Source organism: Lontra canadensis, unplaced genomic scaffold (assembly GCF_010015895.1).
Source record: "Lontra canadensis isolate GAN:19392208 unplaced genomic scaffold, GSC_riverotter_1.0 scaffold19, whole genome shotgun sequence".
In the NCBI taxonomy this organism is placed as follows: Eukaryota; Metazoa; Chordata; class Mammalia; order Carnivora; family Mustelidae; genus Lontra; species Lontra canadensis.
In genome coordinates, this window is record NW_022631013.1 from 13,898,944 (window position 1) to 13,916,855 (window position 17,912).

At 50.9% G+C, this 17,912-nt stretch overlaps 1 protein-coding gene across 1 annotated transcript in view; it reads left to right on the forward strand.

The window, feature by feature from the left end:
• Window positions 1–17,912, forward strand: part of CCDC180 (coiled-coil domain containing 180) — a 77,170-nt gene that overhangs the window by 4,067 nt on the left and 55,191 nt on the right. Inside the window, 9 exon segments of the mRNA XM_032860893.1 lie at window positions 124–287; window positions 1,006–1,152; window positions 10,449–10,454; window positions 11,323–11,387; window positions 11,763–11,846; window positions 11,849–11,926; window positions 13,129–13,319; window positions 16,180–16,268; window positions 17,261–17,373. Coding sequence (XP_032716784.1) covers window positions 124–287; window positions 1,006–1,152; window positions 10,449–10,454; window positions 11,323–11,387; window positions 11,763–11,846; window positions 11,849–11,926; window positions 13,129–13,319; window positions 16,180–16,268; window positions 17,261–17,373 — 937 coding nt within the window.

The following is a 17,912-nucleotide window of genomic DNA, read 5'->3' on the forward strand; positions in this document are numbered from 1 at the left end:
CGTCACACGGCTAGGAGACGGGAGCTGCAGGGTTTGACCCCAGGCCTGGGGCCCTGAGCCAGCATGCACAGCCGCCTCCTCTTGCTCAAAGCCTGCTGCCCCTCTGCCTGCTTCTGTTTGCAGGAAAGCATTCCACAACTTCAACTACTTTCTGTTCTTCTACAACGTACTGCTGGGCCTGGGCGCTTGTCTCTCCAGGCTGCTCATCAGCTGCGTTCTGGGCACATGGCTGATTGCACGCATTGACAGGACCATCATGCAGAATGGCTATGAGGGTGCGGACATGGGTGAGTGGCTGATCCCTGGTGGCTATGCATTGAGTCGGGGGCGGGGGGCGAGGGGGGCGCTGCTCTTGCAGCTTTCTGGAAGCCGCCGGCCGGTCGGGTCCTGGAGGCCTGGACTTCACACCCTCCTCCTGCCCAGAGCTCAGCTTTCATGGAGGCTCTAACGCTGAGCAGAAAAAAAGCATTCAGCCTAATAGAAGAGAATTCAGGCTAGTGAAACTGCTGCATATTTGACAGACCTTCCCGGTATCATGGAGAGCGGTAAGAAGTACTAGAACTCCATCTGAACAGTTAGTATGTAACTAATTTACCTGAACATTTTGAGGAAGAATACGTCATAGAATTAACAGTGTCATTAGCTGGAAACATAGTTAAGAAAATGGTCTGTCCTGATGAAAAGACTCCCAAATCAAGCCATTTCTGTAGAGCAAAAATCGTCTCGGTTTTCTTTCTGACCTGTATCCATTCATTCACTCCCCCATTGCTTGTATGCCTGGCAGCCTCTCCGTACAAGCCACGTGTTCCTCCCGCTTTTGGCTTAGGTCTCTGCAAAAGGGATGGATTAGAATGATAGCCTGAGAACCCTTCCAGCTCTTTGTACCTGATTTTCTAGATTCTCAGTGAAAACAGCACTGTTGAGGAACAACGTGGCCCAGGCTCGTGCGTCCCGGGACAGGACAGAGGACGTGCTGCCCGGCCTGACTTGCCTTGTGCGTTTCAGGGTTCAGTGCCTGGATCGGCATGCTCTATGTGGATCATTATCATACCAACCCTGTGCTCGTCAGCTTCTGTAACATCCTGATCACAGGGCACAGGGAGAGGAAGCTGCAGCGGGCCATCAAATACTGGTGCCTAAATCAGTCGACAGGTAAGCCTCCTGTTTGAACCTATGCTGGGGTTGGACAACAGGCAACGAGGACCCTAAGGCTTCTCTGGGAGCCCCAATGACATGGCCCAGCTTCCCCCTTCCTCTATACTCTGTGCCCTGGGGAGCCCTCTACTGAGGAGACCAGGAGGCTTGGCACGTAGCCAGCCTGGCCAGGGGACCCTGGAGGCCTGGTGTCCTTGTCCTTCTAAGTGGGCTCCTCCCATGTTCCCAGGAAGGAGCCCTAGTTCTGCTGTCTGTGTCCTCCAGTCCCTTTGTTTAAGACCTCACCCATATCCCAGGCTTCATGCCAGACGCCCTCCAAGATGGGGCTCGGTTTAGTTACACCAAGCTCTTCCGGCTACCATTCTCTGCTCCCTTGAGGGTCAAGACTGTCTACCCCACCCCTCCCACCCTTATTATTCTGCTCTGCCTTCTGCTGGGAAGCCCACCATTTAGCCACGTCTTGTGAGCACTAGTCTGGACTACATTTGTCACTGTTCCCAACTGCAGACATCCAGCTTTGGCACAAACTCACATCCCTCCAGCCGCCCTCATGTCCCCAGAAGTCCCAGTCCAGCTCCTTCTCCTGCACCCCACACCTACCAGTCAGCTTCTCCTAGAGCTTCTGAGAACAGAGACAAGCTGCCCCACCCCCAAGTCCATCTGCTCTGGTTCACTCCTAGGTCCCCGAATCTCAGCCAGGTCCAGGACGAGGTGGCTCCTGCTGCAGACCCTGGTCAACAACCCCAGACTTGTCATGCTCAGAAAGGCAAGACAAGGTCACGGCTCCCGGGACTTTACCCAGATCCTGCTGACGTGCTCAGAGAGCTGACAGTAACCTCCGATGTTGCTGCAAGGCCATTCCAGCACAACTGCCCCTGAGGCGAGGCCCAGGCTCCCAGCTGCTGTCCCCCACAGTGTGAGGGGATGCAGTCACTGTTATGGGACGGCACGTGGGCTGAACCACGAAGTCTCGGGTCTAATAATCCAGTCCCTTGGTAAAAAGATCAAGAACTAAAGAGAATTTCTGTTGAACAGTCTTTTCTCAATAATGATTTCCACTATCCATGGTTAGGAGGTAGTGCTGGGGATTTCTGTACGGACAAGCACTCGGTTTGACTATAGGATAGAACCTTGTGAAGAAAGTGGTAAAATGTCTACACCAGGAGAACTTAACTGTTTAAAACAGTTTTTCTCTAGAAGAAAGTGTGGCCTTAATCCAACAGGATCTTCATTGCTTCCCCCTTTCCAGGCCTTCTGGTGGTGGGAGAGATGCAGACAGGGCCTAAGCAGGGGGTGTGTAGGGGCATTCTGGGGGTCAGGAGAGAGGCAGGAGGCCGGTTCTGGGTCTCTGTACACTTGGAAACCCTCCAGTTCCATCCAGGTCCTACCTATCCTCAGAGATGGGTATAAATAGCTCCCCCTCAGGAAGTGGGACTTACCCCACCCACCAATGGATGGGTCTCCCACTTCTCTGTTATCAAACTCCCAGGGAGTGTCCTGCCTGGGGCAGGGGTGGGGGCTCTGATTCCTGCTCCCCCAAACCCCCGCAATACTCCCCCTGCAGTGAGTTCGAGAGATATTCACCTCATTCCTTTTCTGGGGGTTGATGTGGTTCCCCTGGGGGGCAGACAGCCAGGGTCCATCAGAAAGAGGTCCCCAGCCCATAACTAGCCTCCCTTCACCACCCCTTCTCAGGATGCACTACTGCCGAGGCCCTCCAGGGGGCAGGGCATGCACAGATAACAAGACAGGGACCTTGGCCAGGCTCTGGGCCCCAGAGAAGGTGGGAGGTGAGAGTTGAAGCTCAGGGAGGAGCTAGCACAACCCACTCTGATGACAGACAGGGAGACTAAGGTCTCAGGCAGGAAGTGACTGCCCAGCCACTTATGTGTCTCCTGACTTGGAGGAGCCCCACATCTCTCTCCCCTCCATGGGCATCTCCTGAAAGAGAGGCTGAGTCCCACTCGGGCAGCTTTGCTGTGGGGCAGCCCCGGGAACCATGACATGAGGCTTATGTGGTGCCTCCATTCAGTCTTCCCTAAGAGAAGCATCAAACCCCAGCATGGGAGAGGCCTGCCAGGTGCTGTGACCTCAGGACTCAGTAGGCAGCTATCTCCTTCCAAACCCTGCTGTCCTGCCCCCCAGGTTCTCTGGCTTCCAGATAATCCTGCATTGCAAGGTCAGTGAGAAACATGCCAAGGAAGGGGAACATCAGGGCAGGAGTGGTGATGAGCTCTGGCTCTCAGGTGCCCCCAGGGACTGTCCCCTGAAAACGCCTCAGTCTCCACCCCAGGGTTCCCATGGGGAGCCCCGTCAGTTCTCTTCCTGTCCCCCTCTAAGAACACCAGACCCCTACTAGTCCCCTCTCAGGGCCTGCTTCTGGCAATCCCCAGGTATGTGGTCCTGGGTCCCAGTCACTGCTAATGGGGGGTTTCTGACACCGTGGCGACAGGAGGTGGAGCTGGAGGGGGAAGGCTCCACCCCCTTGGTGTGGAGACCTCTGTTTAGGAGGCCCCTCTCTGCTGACCCTGGGCCCCGTTCCCCACAGGCATCCTCACCTTCTGCTGCTGCCTCTTCTGGGCTTTCTGGGGGATCATCCACAGTGGCAGACTTGGAGATCCCCTCCTGCTAAGGTCAAGGACAAGGTCAGTGAGGCCATTGTCCCCTCATCCCATTTCTTCCAAGATTTCCTCATACCGTGGACAACTGACCTAAGTCCGTGACTACCTGTGCTACTCTGTCTTCTAGAGTGCTCTGATTCTAGAGCAATCCTGGCTCAGTACTCACCAATATGTGGCGTCGGGCCTGAGCCCTGGCCTCCTGGGCCTGTTTCCTCATCAGAGGAGTGTGAGGAGAACTTCACCTACCTCACAGGGTCTGCAAGGATTCAGTGTCATATTACTATCATCATTGATCTCCCCGCACACCCCAGCACATTCCTCTTATCCCTTCAACCTTATCATTACCGGATCCTGTGAGGCCTGCACCACGGGATCATCACCTTCCACCTTCCAGATGAGGAGACAGAGCCCCAGAGAGGGGCAGTGATTCTCTCAGAGGCCTACAGAGGAGAAGCCGCTCCCATCTCCAGGCAGAGGCTGTGCCTAAGCTGCCTTTCCCCCAACCTGGCCCCATTACTGACCAGAGTCCTGTCCTCTGGGTCTCAGTGTGAGTCCTGACCCCCCAGCTCCACTCGAGCTGCGGATGAAGAGGGACAGGGGTCTTGGGAGCCTGGCTGAGTGACCCCTGCTTGCCCAAGCCCGCCGGGATTTCTGCCACCCATGCTGGGCCTGCAGCCACATGGAAGGCTTCACCTCTCCAAGATGACCCTCAGGACGTTGTCCTGCACAGCTGTCTTCCTTCTTCCACTCAGAAAGCGGCTGCTGAGGCGCCATCTCTGGCTGGTGGGGGAGGGAGTGACCAGAGCATAAGGTGAGAACACCTTGCTTTCTCTGTTTGAAGCTTCTGACTTCCATTCAGGAAGGATCCACAAAGAATCCATCGGTTCCCCAAACTCTTAGAAGGTATCTGGGACATATGTCATGTCTGGGACATCTGGGACATATGTCAGCTAGACACCCAGATGAGACTCCTGACTGACTGATTGGCAGTGATGCTTGAGGGGCAAAGTAGGAAGTCACAGAAGGCACAGCTACAGGTCCCTGGTGCCAGCCATCTGCACCCAAGCCTAAACAGCCATTTGTGTACCTGGCGCAAGGGATTCCCCTGCAGCTCCCACCCTGGTGCAAGCAGGATGCCCTCCTCTTGGAGATGAATCCTGGAGGAGCAGCAGGGATCTGGCTTCCTGAGGACAGGCTGGGCTTATTTAGGGAAGAAAGGAACCCCCAACAGCCCCCAGCAGCCTGGAGGAAGCTAAGTGCCAGGAGGATGGACCAGCATGGAAGCCAGACTCCTGCTAATTCTCCCAGCTCAGAGACCCCTTCTGGAACAGCCCAGCTACCACCACTGTATCCCATGACCAAGGCCTTCTGCCCGGCAAAGTGCCCCCCACCTGCTTATAGACCAAATAGCACCTTCTTTCTGTTAATGTAGACAAGACTGGAATTTTTCAAAGATACTTTAGATGAGAAATAAAACCATACCCAGTCTGGTCCCCTTCCCCACCTCCTCCTCCTCTCTTTCCAGACCTCCGGCTCCACTCCACCTGCCCAGTGAGTTGTCTTTGCTACAAAGCTTTTGAAGTTTTCAGGAGCTCTTACTGAGGGGAAGAGAAAGAACAGAAGGAAGGAAAATTGGGGGAAGGATGGGAAAGCTGCGAGTGTCAATACTTGTTATTTGAGTACCCAAAAGATCAAAACTGTCCGAAGGGTTTCCACTGGTTTCCTCTGAGCTCAAAGGGCTCCATGGGCCTGGGAAGGGGAGCCTTCATACTGGTCTTCATGCTGGGGCTCCCATTCTCATTTCTTCTAAGCAGCATTGTTTTGACTGGTTTTGGTTCCAACTGGACATAGAATTTATTGCTATAAAGTGAAAACTTGAAAATCTCCAGTTTGGCCCAGCCCAATCTCTGCCATTGGAGGGAACAGATTCCGAAGCAGAGCTGGTGGTCTAAGCTTCCAGGGAGGCTGAGAGGCTCCACTCCCAGCTCAATCCCTGTCCCCAAGGTTGGCTGCCTCCCAGAAGGTCCCAGCTGAAGGAAGAGGCAAAGCCAGCTCTGCAGGAGATTCCTCATCCACCTGCTCCTGTGGAGAGAGGCCTCCCATTCTGGAAACTTCTCCCCATGTCTTCTTCAGACAATGAATGGCACACAGTGAGAAGTTCCTGAGGACCCAGCTTTCCTGGAAAAGGGGAGAGAATGAGCTGTGAGGGGAAGCTCTGCTTTCTCTAGCTGAGCCCACCTCACTGTGCCCAGCTGCTCACTGGACCAATGGTTCTGCTTAGGTGAGTTCTATGTAATCCCACCACGTGCCACCTCTGAGCTCCCCAAGACCTCTGGAGCCCTACGGGTGCCTACAATAAGGTGGGTCCATGGGGTGCTGGACCGGCTGGGCTGGAGACCCTGGGGAGGAAAGAATTACTTTTCTATTTTCCCCCTTTAACTTTAGAGTGTATTGTCAAACGTTTAAACTTCACAATTTTGTCATATTATGACTAAGCCTGAGCCTATTTTCACATATTTAAGGCTATTTATATTTTTCTTTCTATAAACTGTGGATTCATGTCTTTTGCCAAATTTCCCACAATGTGTCTGTTCTTTTCCTTATCGGTTTCTAGGAACTCTTTAGATATGAGGGATGAGAGCCCCTTTGTAACATGAATTGCAAATATTTATTCCCAGTTCATCAATTCTATTAGGGCTTTTTTGTCGGTTTGGTGGTGTTTTTGTTTTTGTTTTTGGTGTGTGTGTTTGCTTGTTTTTCTACATATCATTAAGATGTCATTTCTCCCGAAACTGATGTATAGATTCATAGAGCCACAGTAAAAGTATGTCAGCAGATATCTGGTGGACATTAACTGTACGCTTTCAAAATTTCCATAGAAATACAAGTGGCCAAGAATAGTCAAGACAATCTTAAAGGATATCCAACTTGGAGGGCTTACACTACCAGATGGTAAGCCTTAGTATAAAGCAACAGTAATCTGGACAGTGAGCTATAATAGTGCAAGGACAGACAGAAGGAGCAACAGACAGAGTCCAGCTGAGACCCATACATACGAACATCTTGTAGGTGATACATGGAGAGAAGATGGTCTTCTCAGTAAATGGCCCAAGGTCACTGGTTATCTGTATGGGAGCAAAATTAATCTGGACTTCTACCCCCAACCCCCATCATAAACAAAATCAATTCCAGGTGGGTTTTAAATCTAAATGTGTCAACTCAAAACAGTAACATTTGTAGAAGATAATTTAGGAGAATATTTTCTTTTTTCTTTTCTTTTTAAAAAAGATTTTATTTATTTATTTGATAGACAGAGATCACAAGTAGGCAGAGAGGCAGGCAGAGGCGGGGGGTGGGGGTGGGGAAGCAGGCTCCCCACTGAGCAGAGATTCCGATGTGGGGCTCGAGGACCCTGGGATCATGACCAGAGCCGAAGCCAGAGGCTTTAACCCACTGAGCCACCCAGGTGCCCTAGGAGAATATTTTCATGACCTGGAGGGCAGGCAAAGATTCCTTAGGACATAAATTACACTAGCTATAAAGACAAAAATAAATAAATTGGACCTAATTAAGAATTTCTCTTTACCTTCCAGAGAGTTAAAAGGCTAGAACAGAATGGGAATAAGCACTTGTCATCTATTTATTGGGGGAAAAGCACCAGATAGGATATGTAAGTGTATCCTATGAATTAATAAGAGACAATCCACCAGGGGAAAAAAAAATGGGCAAAACATTTGATCAGATATTTTTCAGAAATACAACTAAAAGTGTATAAAAGTTTACATGACATCATTACCAAGAAGGTTCAAATTAAAACCACAATGAAACACCACTACACAAACACCAGAGTGGCTAAAATAAAAAAAACACTGACAACGGCAAGTGTTGAGGAGGATGTGGAGGAACTGGAACTCTTAAACATTGCCAAGGTGGAGACACACACAACCACTTTCAGAAACTGTGGTAGTATCTGCTAAAGAAGGACTTACACCTAGTCTTTGGCCCCAGAAGTCCACTCTTCGGTAAATACCCTGTAGAAATGCCTACATATGTTCCCCATGCTAAAGAATGGTCAGGGTAGCCCGACTTGGTAATTTCCTAGACTGGAAACACCCCCAATGGGCATGAATAATAGAATAAAATAGGGATTTAATAAATAAATAATAGGCATTTAAAATTTATTTATTTAATAAATAAAATAGGCATTTAAAAAAATAATGGGATGCTATACAGAAATAAAAATGAACTTACAGCCACATTCAAAAATGTTTGTTTCCAACAAAGTATGTTCTGTATGATTGCATTTAAATGAAGTTCAAAAACAAGCAAAACTAATTCAGAAGTTAGAATACTTGTTATCCTTGGGGAATAAAGGGCAGTGACTTCAGATGGGTAGATGAAGGGGCTCCTGGAGAGTTGGTGATGTTTGAGTTCTTGGGGGTACTGGTTGCCAGGTGTGTTCCTTATGGGTAATGTATTAAACTATACCCTTATACTTTCTGGTATGTACGCTGTGCTTCAACATGAAAATCATCCAATCAGCTTGATCCAGGATTTTTTCCTGGTTAGTACCAAGGCCAGCTGGCATAGCGTTTGGTCCAACATTCTGGAATTACATGATCTCGACCTCGATTCATAGCCAGGATCTAACATTTCCTATCATGGAGATCTTGGCCCAGTTATTCACTCTCTGAACTTCAGTTTCTTCACCTGTAATATAGGCTTATTATGCTACCCTGTGTAAAGGGATTAAATCCTCTCAAAAAAGATTAGCTCTTGTTGGTCCTTATCAGTCTTTCTTCTATGGACTGTGGAGAAGATGGAATATGGCCAGTGGAAGAGGAAGGAAAAAATGAAACTCTAGTTAAGAGACATTTTTGGGGTGCATGAATGACTCTGTTGTTAAGAGTATGTGACTCTTGATCTCGGGGTTGTGTCCCACATTGGGTAGAGATTGCTTAAAACTAAAATACTTTAAAAAAAATGAAGATATTTTCAAGGTGAAATCTGAGATATGATGGTAAGGTGCAGAAAAAGCTCAAAAGCTTGACTCCACTAAGCCCCATTCCCTGTCTCTTGCCTCCTGCCCACCTCTCACATGGGGTAGAGACTAACCTGGTGATCTCTGGCTGGTTAATCTTCTGGATATCACACTGTGGATTTGGAAGGGCAATGCAAATAGCATCCAGAAGCCAAACACAAGTTCCCATGTTTGATCCAAACTCAAACACAAAGACCCAGACTCAGGAGGTAAATTCTCAGTGGTGAGACTATGGGTTATATTTATGTTCTCCCTGGAATATTTTTCTGTTTTATACAGTAAGTGTGTTGCTTACTCAGAACAAATCACTGTACCTGATATATCCATGCCTACATATTTCTATCCATATACATAAAAAAAAGAACTCCCAGATTATAGATGTGCCAGAAACTAGGATCCAGAACACATCCAGAGAGGGAAAACACTGTTTTTTGATGTGCAAGTGTCAAGCCAACAGGGTGTCCTGGGACAAGACAGAGTATGGATGACTGTAAATCATCCCTGCACGTTTCCTGTTTTGGGGTGGGGGGTGGGGGGAGAAAAGAGACTCCTAAGCAGGCTCCATCACAGAGTCGGAAGTGGGGCTTGATTCACGACCCTGAGATCATAACGGCAGCCAAAATCAGAGTTGGATGCTTAATTGTCTGAGCCACGCAGATGCTCCCACATTTCCTAGTTTTGACTGTTTCTCGCCCCCCCCCCCAGTTACCTACACTTTTCTCTTTTTGCAGCTAAAATTAGTCCAACCTTTTGTTACAGTATTTGTAACATAATATTTGGAAACCCAGTGCCAAAGAAGGGGAATAAAAGGGTTTTCTACTCACTGTTTCTTAATTTCTGAAACTAGTCTGGATGGAATGATCACTTGTAGAACTTGTCCTAGGGTGCATTTACTAGCAATTGGAACAGAGATCTCTGCTGAGGGGAGGGATGTTCTGGGGAGTTGGGTACCTCACAAAACATAGGAAACCTTCAAGGCAGGTTCAGTGATAACGTCAGGTAGTGTCCAGTCTGGAGTCTGGCTGGCTGGGTGGGAAGGAGACAAACTCTAGGAGGGTCAGACCAGAACATTCCAGCTAGTCGTGCATTCACCCAGGGAACATTCACTGTGTCTGAATCACGTGCAAGGCACCGTGCGAAGGGCAAGTGAAGCTGCATCAAAATTAGATGTGACCTGCTCTTCAGGAAACACCTACTCTGGGATGTTCTGTGCTCCTGTCTTTGCCAGCCACCAACATACGAGCACACCCTGCGAAAGGAGCAGGGATAGGGTTTGAGGAACGTGAGTGGCTGGGACCTTTGTCCCTGGTAGTGCAAGACTGGCTGGCTCTGGGATGTGGGGAGACAGAAGGCTGCCTGCAGAGAAGGCTGAGGAAGGCCTGGCTGGGGGTGGGTGGGCAGGCAGGGGTGGAGAGCAGAGTGGAGAGCTAGCTGAAGCAGGGAGGGGCAAGGTGCGAACCAGACGTCGGGGCCTCTGTGGTCATCTAAGACAGAGTTGGATTTGGCAGGGGCTCCAGATTTTGGGTGGGGGGGCGTGTGGACTCCTGAGTGGGAGAGAGGGCAGGTCCGAGCGGTATGTTAGGAGGTTACGAAGCAGTGGTGGGGAGGATGAATGGAACTCAGAGTCCTAGAAAATCGTCTTTCATCATAATTCCATACAAGCCTGAGGCCTGAATTCGCACCCCTTCAACCACGTACTCTGAGAAAGAGCTGGTCTTTTTTAGAGATGCGTTCAGCTTCTTACTTAGAGCCAAGCACTGTGCTATTGCCAGCAGAGGTTGGTTTTAACCAAGCAAAGATGGGATTTTCTTGACTACCGTGGCTTGGAGTTAGAGTTGGTGGGCTGCTCCGGACGCTCCTGAGAGCTCCGAGGCGCCCTCTCGCGCTGGGGAGAAACTGGCAGGGAGGGAATAGGTTCCCACTGGTTTCACTGCTCCGGGTGGAGAGCTCACGTTGCTCTGGGCAATCTCCTCCCACCTCCGAAAGGAAGTGAGGGCGGGGCTAGCGGGACTCCCGCCCCTCTGCGTTGCCTTGGTGACTAAGTGCGTCCAGTCGCTGTTGAGCCTGGAAGGGCCCTGGCTGACCTGAGTGGTGCCGCCTTGCAGGTGGGACGTCAGGCCCCGGGGCGCAGGGCCTCCCTTCGTCCGCCGGGTTAGAGGGGATGGCCAGGGACTGCCCCCAGCACCTTCTCCTCTGCAGGCTGGCAGGGCTGGTGGCGTGAGAGGAGCCTGCTGGGTCTTATCAGCATACAGTAGGTGCCTAATTAGCGTAGCCAGAGTCAGGTTGCTCCCTCCCTCCACCACCACCTCCTTGTGTCCACTCGTGGTGGGGGAGTAGCGGATGGGGGAGTCAGGGGTCCTTGAACCCTGTTCAGCTCCAGGTTGGAGGTTAAAGGCCAGGTTAAAATCCAAACCGACGCCTTGGGCACGTTGACTTTTCCCAGGAGAGCTTGGGACAGTGAAGCAAAAAACAATAACCATTTATTATTATTCTTTGCCCCCAAAGTTCGGGTTTGCACTCTGCCCGGTTGGAAGAGTCAGCCTTCTCCGTGAGTTCTGTCCTTACCTGAGGTTTGTTTCCTTTTTGCTTTCTTCCCCTCTCCTCTTCTTTTGTTTAAAATGAAAACCCTGGGGGCGCCTGGGTGGCTAAGTGGGTTAAAGCCTCTGCCTTGGGCTCAGGTCATGATCCCAAGGTCCTGGGATCGAGCCCCGCATCAGGCTCTCTGCTCTGCAGGGAGCCTGCTTCCTCCTCTCTCTCTCTCTCTCTCTCCCTGCCTCTCTGCCTACTTGTGATCTCTGTGATCTCTGTCTGTCAAATTAAAAAAAAAAAAATGAAAACCCTGATCTCTGAGAGGGACCCCAGGCTTTCTCTCAGAGCAGTAGTGTGCGTTGCTTGGGTGGGACTTGTCCTAGGCGGAGGACTTGTCCTGGAGGTGGGGGCGTCAGTTTCTCAACCTCAATTGGAGTGGAGACCGAACCCCAGACAGGATTCCCGGACAATGAATTCCCAACAGGGGCGTTCAGCCAGCGGTCAAGCCAAGATGTCCTCGGTGGGGAAGGTGACCCAGGTTCCCAGCGGGAAACTCTACCAGCAGATCTTCGAGGCTGAGGTAGGTCGGTCCCTCTGTCACCCGCTTCCCTCTCCTCCCCAAGCTTCCCTCCCTCTGAAGGCTTTTGTGCCTGAGAATCCAATGAAATAAGGCTTTGAAATTGCTTCGATTTAAAAATAATTCTTATTGGCTCTTAAAACAGAGGAATACAAAATTAGAATATCTGTTCTTGAAAATTAAAAAAATTTACATTAAGATTTTAATTAAATTAAATTAAATTTAAACTTAAATTATTCAGAAATAGCCAGAATTAACTGATAAATATCTTGGGACCTTTTTCTATGCACAAAAGGATTTCTAGTTTTTTCTACGTAAAAATGGGTTTGATTCTATACCAGTGTCTTGAAACCTGCCTTTTCCCTGTTAGCAGTATCACGTAGACCTTCCCCAGGTCAAGGGACGTTCATGTACTTCAGGATGTTGAGAGGCTGCCTAGTTGTTCATCTCCGACCTCCCCTCATGTATTAAAGCAACACCCTCTTGACAACCTCTTTTTGCTTGAATTGCCTTGTTGTCTATAAAAACTGCACAGACAAGAACAATATCTTACTGTACTGCTTATTTAAAAGGGATTTTCCTTCCTACTTTGAGCCCTGAATAATGCTTTCTGTAGACGGCTTGGAAATTATACAAGTGTAAGGAAACCAAAGAATCAAATGACTCACATGATCCCGCTCCTGGAAGCAACACACCGTTTCTTAACAGTTAGCACATGTTCTATGGGTCATCTTTCTGTAAGTTTAAAATTTTGAGATCATGTATAATTTTGGTTATAATTTTAACTTAGGCTCTTAATTGATATGTTTTATAGTCTTTCGTAAGCATTTCCCTGTGCCATAAGAAGTCCTTTGTAAGTCTGATTCTTAATAAATTCTTAATAAATGCCTAACAGTCCACTGAGGGGACATACCAAGTTTACTCAGCCAGTCCCTGTCACTGGACAGTCCCATTTTTCTAATTCCTTGTGATTAAGGATGCTGCGATAAGCATCTTTGCCCTCATTGAAATTTCTTAAGAAATACGTTTCTAGACAGCTGAATGTTTTGGGGGAGCATGTGGTTTGTACCCTGGGCTGAAGGCCCCCCAGCAAAGTGCCTTCCTGCTGGCAAGTTCCCCTGTGACCTTACAAGACTGTGGGGTCAGGCTAGGGTGCTGGGGAGCCGGCTGCTCTGATCCACCGCTGGGATCTTTTGTGGCCTCAGGCGCAGCTGGTGCGCTCTCTGGCAGCCTCCAGGAAGCACACCTTGGAACGGTCTATGACCCCCAAGAATGGCAGGAAGCCCTTGATGAAGAAGATGGATATTCCTGAAGGAGAGATGATGTCTTTCCGGCAGCAGAAATGGGCACACAGCTTACCCAATGACTGGGTCACAGAAAACCCTGTTCTCTACAGGTAGGTCCTACGGTCCACACCGCGCCACCACACAATGGGGGGGGTCAGAGTCTTTGAAAACTCAGAAAGATCTCACACTAGACGAGTGCCTGGTAGGAATGGAGTCCCAGGTACCTCCTCTGAAAGAGGTACTTTGCAGGTCTGTGTGCTACTCTCTCCCTTCTGCTTCCGCCTATCCCCCACACCCATGTCAGGAATGATTGATTTATTGAGCACCTAGGGCCAGGTACTGGGTTTGGGAGCCCACCCTCCTGGAACTTGAGGCCTTGATAGTAAAAATAAGTAAGTTCCCCCAAAGGTAGGAAGGCTCTGACCCAGAGGACAAGCGGTGGCGCAGAAGTGAGAAAGCCCCTGAGGAGAGGCCTCAGCTGAGACCAGAGGATGAGGGGAGGGAGGCCCGGGGCAAGGCTCTGAGGCGGGAAGGGCTTGGTTCTCTCCAGAAGACCTAAGAAATCCGTGGGCCTGGGGCAGAGGGGTGGGAGAGGAGGCTGAGAGAGGCCTGCACCACAGTCCGGATTTGGGCCTGCTGAAGTCAGCAACTGACCTGCCTTCTGAAGGTCTTCTGGCTGCTGTGGGCACAGTGTGGGAGGCCAGCCCAGAGGCTGGGAGGCCAGGGAGGAGCTGCCGCCGTCACTAGAAGCCTGGTGGGGCTGCGGGCCAGAGAGTAGCAGACTTCACATCTATTTTGGAAGCAGAACCCCCCCAGGTGAGGTACTGGATTGGATGGGAGGAGAAGGCTCCTGAGAGTGCTGGGTCTGTGGCTTGAGTGCTTGCGTGGACGGTCGAGGCACCACTCCCTGAGATGGGCGCATATGGTATTGGGGCCGGGAGACGGGGAGTTCCTTCTGAACCTCCATGCTTAGAAGTTGAACTTGAGATTCCTGAGCATGCCATTTCAGTTCCCTGAGCTCAGACTCCTCAAGCAGGAGAAAAGGAGAGAAAAGGAAATGGAGAGGCTGCATCTACCTCACTGGGGCGCTGGGGAGAACGTAGCAGGAGCTGACCTTCCCTTCGTGCTGCAAGCTGGCACAAGTCACAAACCCTTCTCAGGCCTGGGACCCTGAAGGGGAAGTCAGTCTTTCTTGACCTGCCCTTGTTTTCTCTTTCACCTGCCTTGGGGTGGAGATTGACCCGATGCTGGGTAACGGTCTCTGCCCCGACCTACCTTTGACTTTTCCCAGGGAAATCTCCTGCAGCTTCTGACCCTCAGCACCCTTAACTACCTCCAGAGGGGCAAACCCACTAGGCACCCAAGCCCAGGCTGGGAGTCAGTGCTGATGCCCAGTGCAGGGGTCCAGAGGCACAGATGGCAGGGCCCTGCTGATGCTACCCCTACTTCCCAGGAGGACGGTCTTGGAGCCTGCCTATGACTCTGGCTTCCGCAGGCTCTAAGCCCCCTCTCAGCTGACCTGAGAGTCCTTGTGTCTCCCAAGGTCCTAGTTTAGCCTAGGACCACCCATTATCCCAATAACCAGATTAGTCAGGACCTCTTAGCCCCCACAGGACAGTGTTTTAGGAAAGGCACTTCTCATGGAGGGTGCTGGCATTGTGCTGAGCTTGCTTCCTGGGAAGGACAGACAAAGCCAGCTCTGCCCTGAATGCAGACCCAGAGGATAACTCCCTATGGGCTGTGGCAGAAAGAAAGATGCATTTGTAACCTGCCAGGATCTGCCGCCCTCCGATGACTAGGGTCATTGACTCAGCATTGGCGTCTCTCCGCCAGCTTCGTCCCCTTCTTGAAAATCCAGCCAGGCAAAGCCAGCCAATTTGTGTGTTCCTTTACCCAGGGCAGGGCCTCTGGTGAGTGGAAGGGGAGCCCAAGGTAGGGATAGATCAGCACCAGTATAAAACGATTCCTTGGGTCAAGTGGCTGAGAAGCCAGAGCCATCAACATTCCTGTAGTCAGAGCACCTGGGCTCCCATGGGCATCTGGTCAATGAGGTTGAAGGATCCATGTCTGCAGGGCTAGCCCCGGTTCTGCAGTGTTCCTTGCTGGTAAGGTTGCAGTGAGGACTGCGTGAGAAACGACTAGAAACCGCCACACATGTGGGGGCCCTGAGGAATGGCAGGTGTCATTGAGATATGTTGCATTTCTGTGCTGCTTTGTCCTGTGGACAGTGCATTCGGGGATTTTATTCCAAAGCTAAGGTCCTCCTCAGTCACCCTCCTCCTCCCTGCTGAGATAGATTGTCCTGGGGTCTCAGCTTTCTCCTCCCACACCCAGATCCCATGGACTATGGACCTTGGCTTCATACATGTGGGTCTGGGAGTCTCAGCTCTGCTTCATACAGTGACTTCTCTAAACCCCTTTCCCCACAAATGCCTCATAGGATGGGTTGCCGAAGGAGCAAATGCTGAATGCTTAGCACCGGCCTGACTTTCCCAGGCTGGTCACGCCCTTTCTGGTTCTCAGTGTCCCCGTGTGGAAGTGGCTCTTGCCTACTACCCACACTTGGTTTGCAGCCAGAGCAGAAGCAGACCCCGATTTCTTTTTTTTTTTTCTTTAAGATTTTATTTATTTATTTGAGAGAGAGAGAATGCATGAGCAGGGTGAGGGACAGAAGAAGAAGCAGGCTGTCCACTGAGCCAGACTCTGGGATCATGACCTAAGCCAAAGGCAGACATTTAACCAACTGAGCCACCCAGGTGCCCCATGTCCCTGATTTCTTGTCTGGGGACCATGGTGCTTGCTGGCTGCAGATGTCCTTTGGGAGACTGGCATGGCGTCAGGGCTGTCGGGGATGGGGTGAGCCTAGGTTATCGCTGATGCCCACGGTCCCTCTGAGGACTCCCTTGTGTGCCAGAGCTGCCTTGGTATGGGGGAGGGGGCTGAGGGTTTACTGTTTCCTCTGTGCCTCAGGGAAAAGGAAATAATCAAGAAGAAAAAAGCTGAAGAAAGTGAGAGTACCATTGCTGCCAGAGAGGTCCGGGGCCTCATGGACACCATTGGTGAGCTTCTGTCCAGCCACAAGGGCAGGCTCGGCTTTCTCCCCTCAGCCTCCTCCCCTGGGCCTTCTCCTCAATACAGGGGGCTGGGGAGGGGGCGAGGGGGTGAGGGGCTGTGCACACTCGGCATGTCCTGATGAAAATCAGTTGGTAACGGGCTGACTTTACTGCAATTTCACAAGAGGATTTCAATCTACCTTGTCTTCCTTCTTACGATGGAGGAAGGGTCTTTTTCTTCGTGATTAAAAAAATAATACGTGCTCACTGTAAGTAATCTCTACACCCAACATGGGGTTCAAACTTAGACACCCCCTAATAGATGCTTACGGTAGAAAAACAAAGGAAGGAGATAAGCAGAAAGTAAAAACTCTCCCTTCGCAATAGCACTGCCTCCTCCCGAGCTTGCCCCTACCCCCGTGAAACCACATGGGGCGTCCGGTGTCTAGGTTCCCCCATAGACTCAGGGGACAGCCTAGCATGGGGCAGGCACGCAGAGCTTAGAGCAGACGGTCCTCAGCCAAACCCCCGCTCAGCCACTGCCCGTGTTTGTTCTTTACCGCCCATGCCTGACCTTCCTCACTTTTTACGTAAATGGGACTAATAAAATACGACTGCCTCTTGGCGTCTTCAGGAGTGGTAGTTGAGTTAGAACAATGCCTGGAAGGTGGTAAGTGCTATGTAAGTGTGCGTTACTCTTACTAGTGTACCTATGTGCTTCTATAAAACTTTTTAACAAACATAACTGGTCCTGTTCTATACGTCCCATTCGGAAACTTTTTCTGGCATTTAACTGTGGATGAAAACTTCAGTTCTTACATCACTTAGGCATCACCTTTGTCTTTTCTGTTTTTCCTTAAGCCTCTGACCCTGTGGTTTGGTTTGGGGGTCCATCTCCTGAACCGAGGCACTTTCTGCCTTGCTGACTTCTCTTGGGCGCTCTCCCCTTGCTTCGAAGCTCTGAGGGCTGCCTCCTCACCTCCGTTGTTCTCCCCCAGTTCCCGAGAGGCCCTGCACCCCCACCCTGGGCACCAAGGGAATGGACTCCCAGAGGCGGGACTATGAGAGTGCTCTGGGGAACTTTAAGAAGGAGATCGCCCAGATCGGGATGGTGAGAGTCCTCCCCACTCGCCCCCACCCCACTCCCAGCTCAGGGGTCCTGAGTGGCTCTCCAGTAGTGTAGACAGAATCAGAAGCCATGTGTGAGTGGCTGATGGTGAGTGCTCGGCACGCGCACAGCTAAGTCGGGTGCTGTTGTTTCTCCGAGTCTACAGGTGAGGCCCAGAACATCTTGCCTGACTTGGCACGTAAGGGGCCAGGTGGGAACTGGACTCCAGAGCTGAGGCCAAAGCCCAGCCCTTGAGCTCCCTGCTCAGTCCTGCTAGGGGCGGGGAGGGGGGCCGGGGGCCGCTGGTCTTCCCACCCCCTGCCCACTGTCACTTCACTCATCTGTCCCAGCTGTCTGCAAGCTCTACTTTCGCCTGTGGCTCTGTGGCTTTGGTCATACAGCACAACTGAGCCCGTTTCCTCATTAGAAGTAAACTTGGGATTCTTGCACTGGGCATTTCTTTAATGACTATCTGTCGACTCCCAGCCATTGGCCAGGCCTGATGTCAGCACCTACTCCAGGGGCTGTGATGAGGAACACGA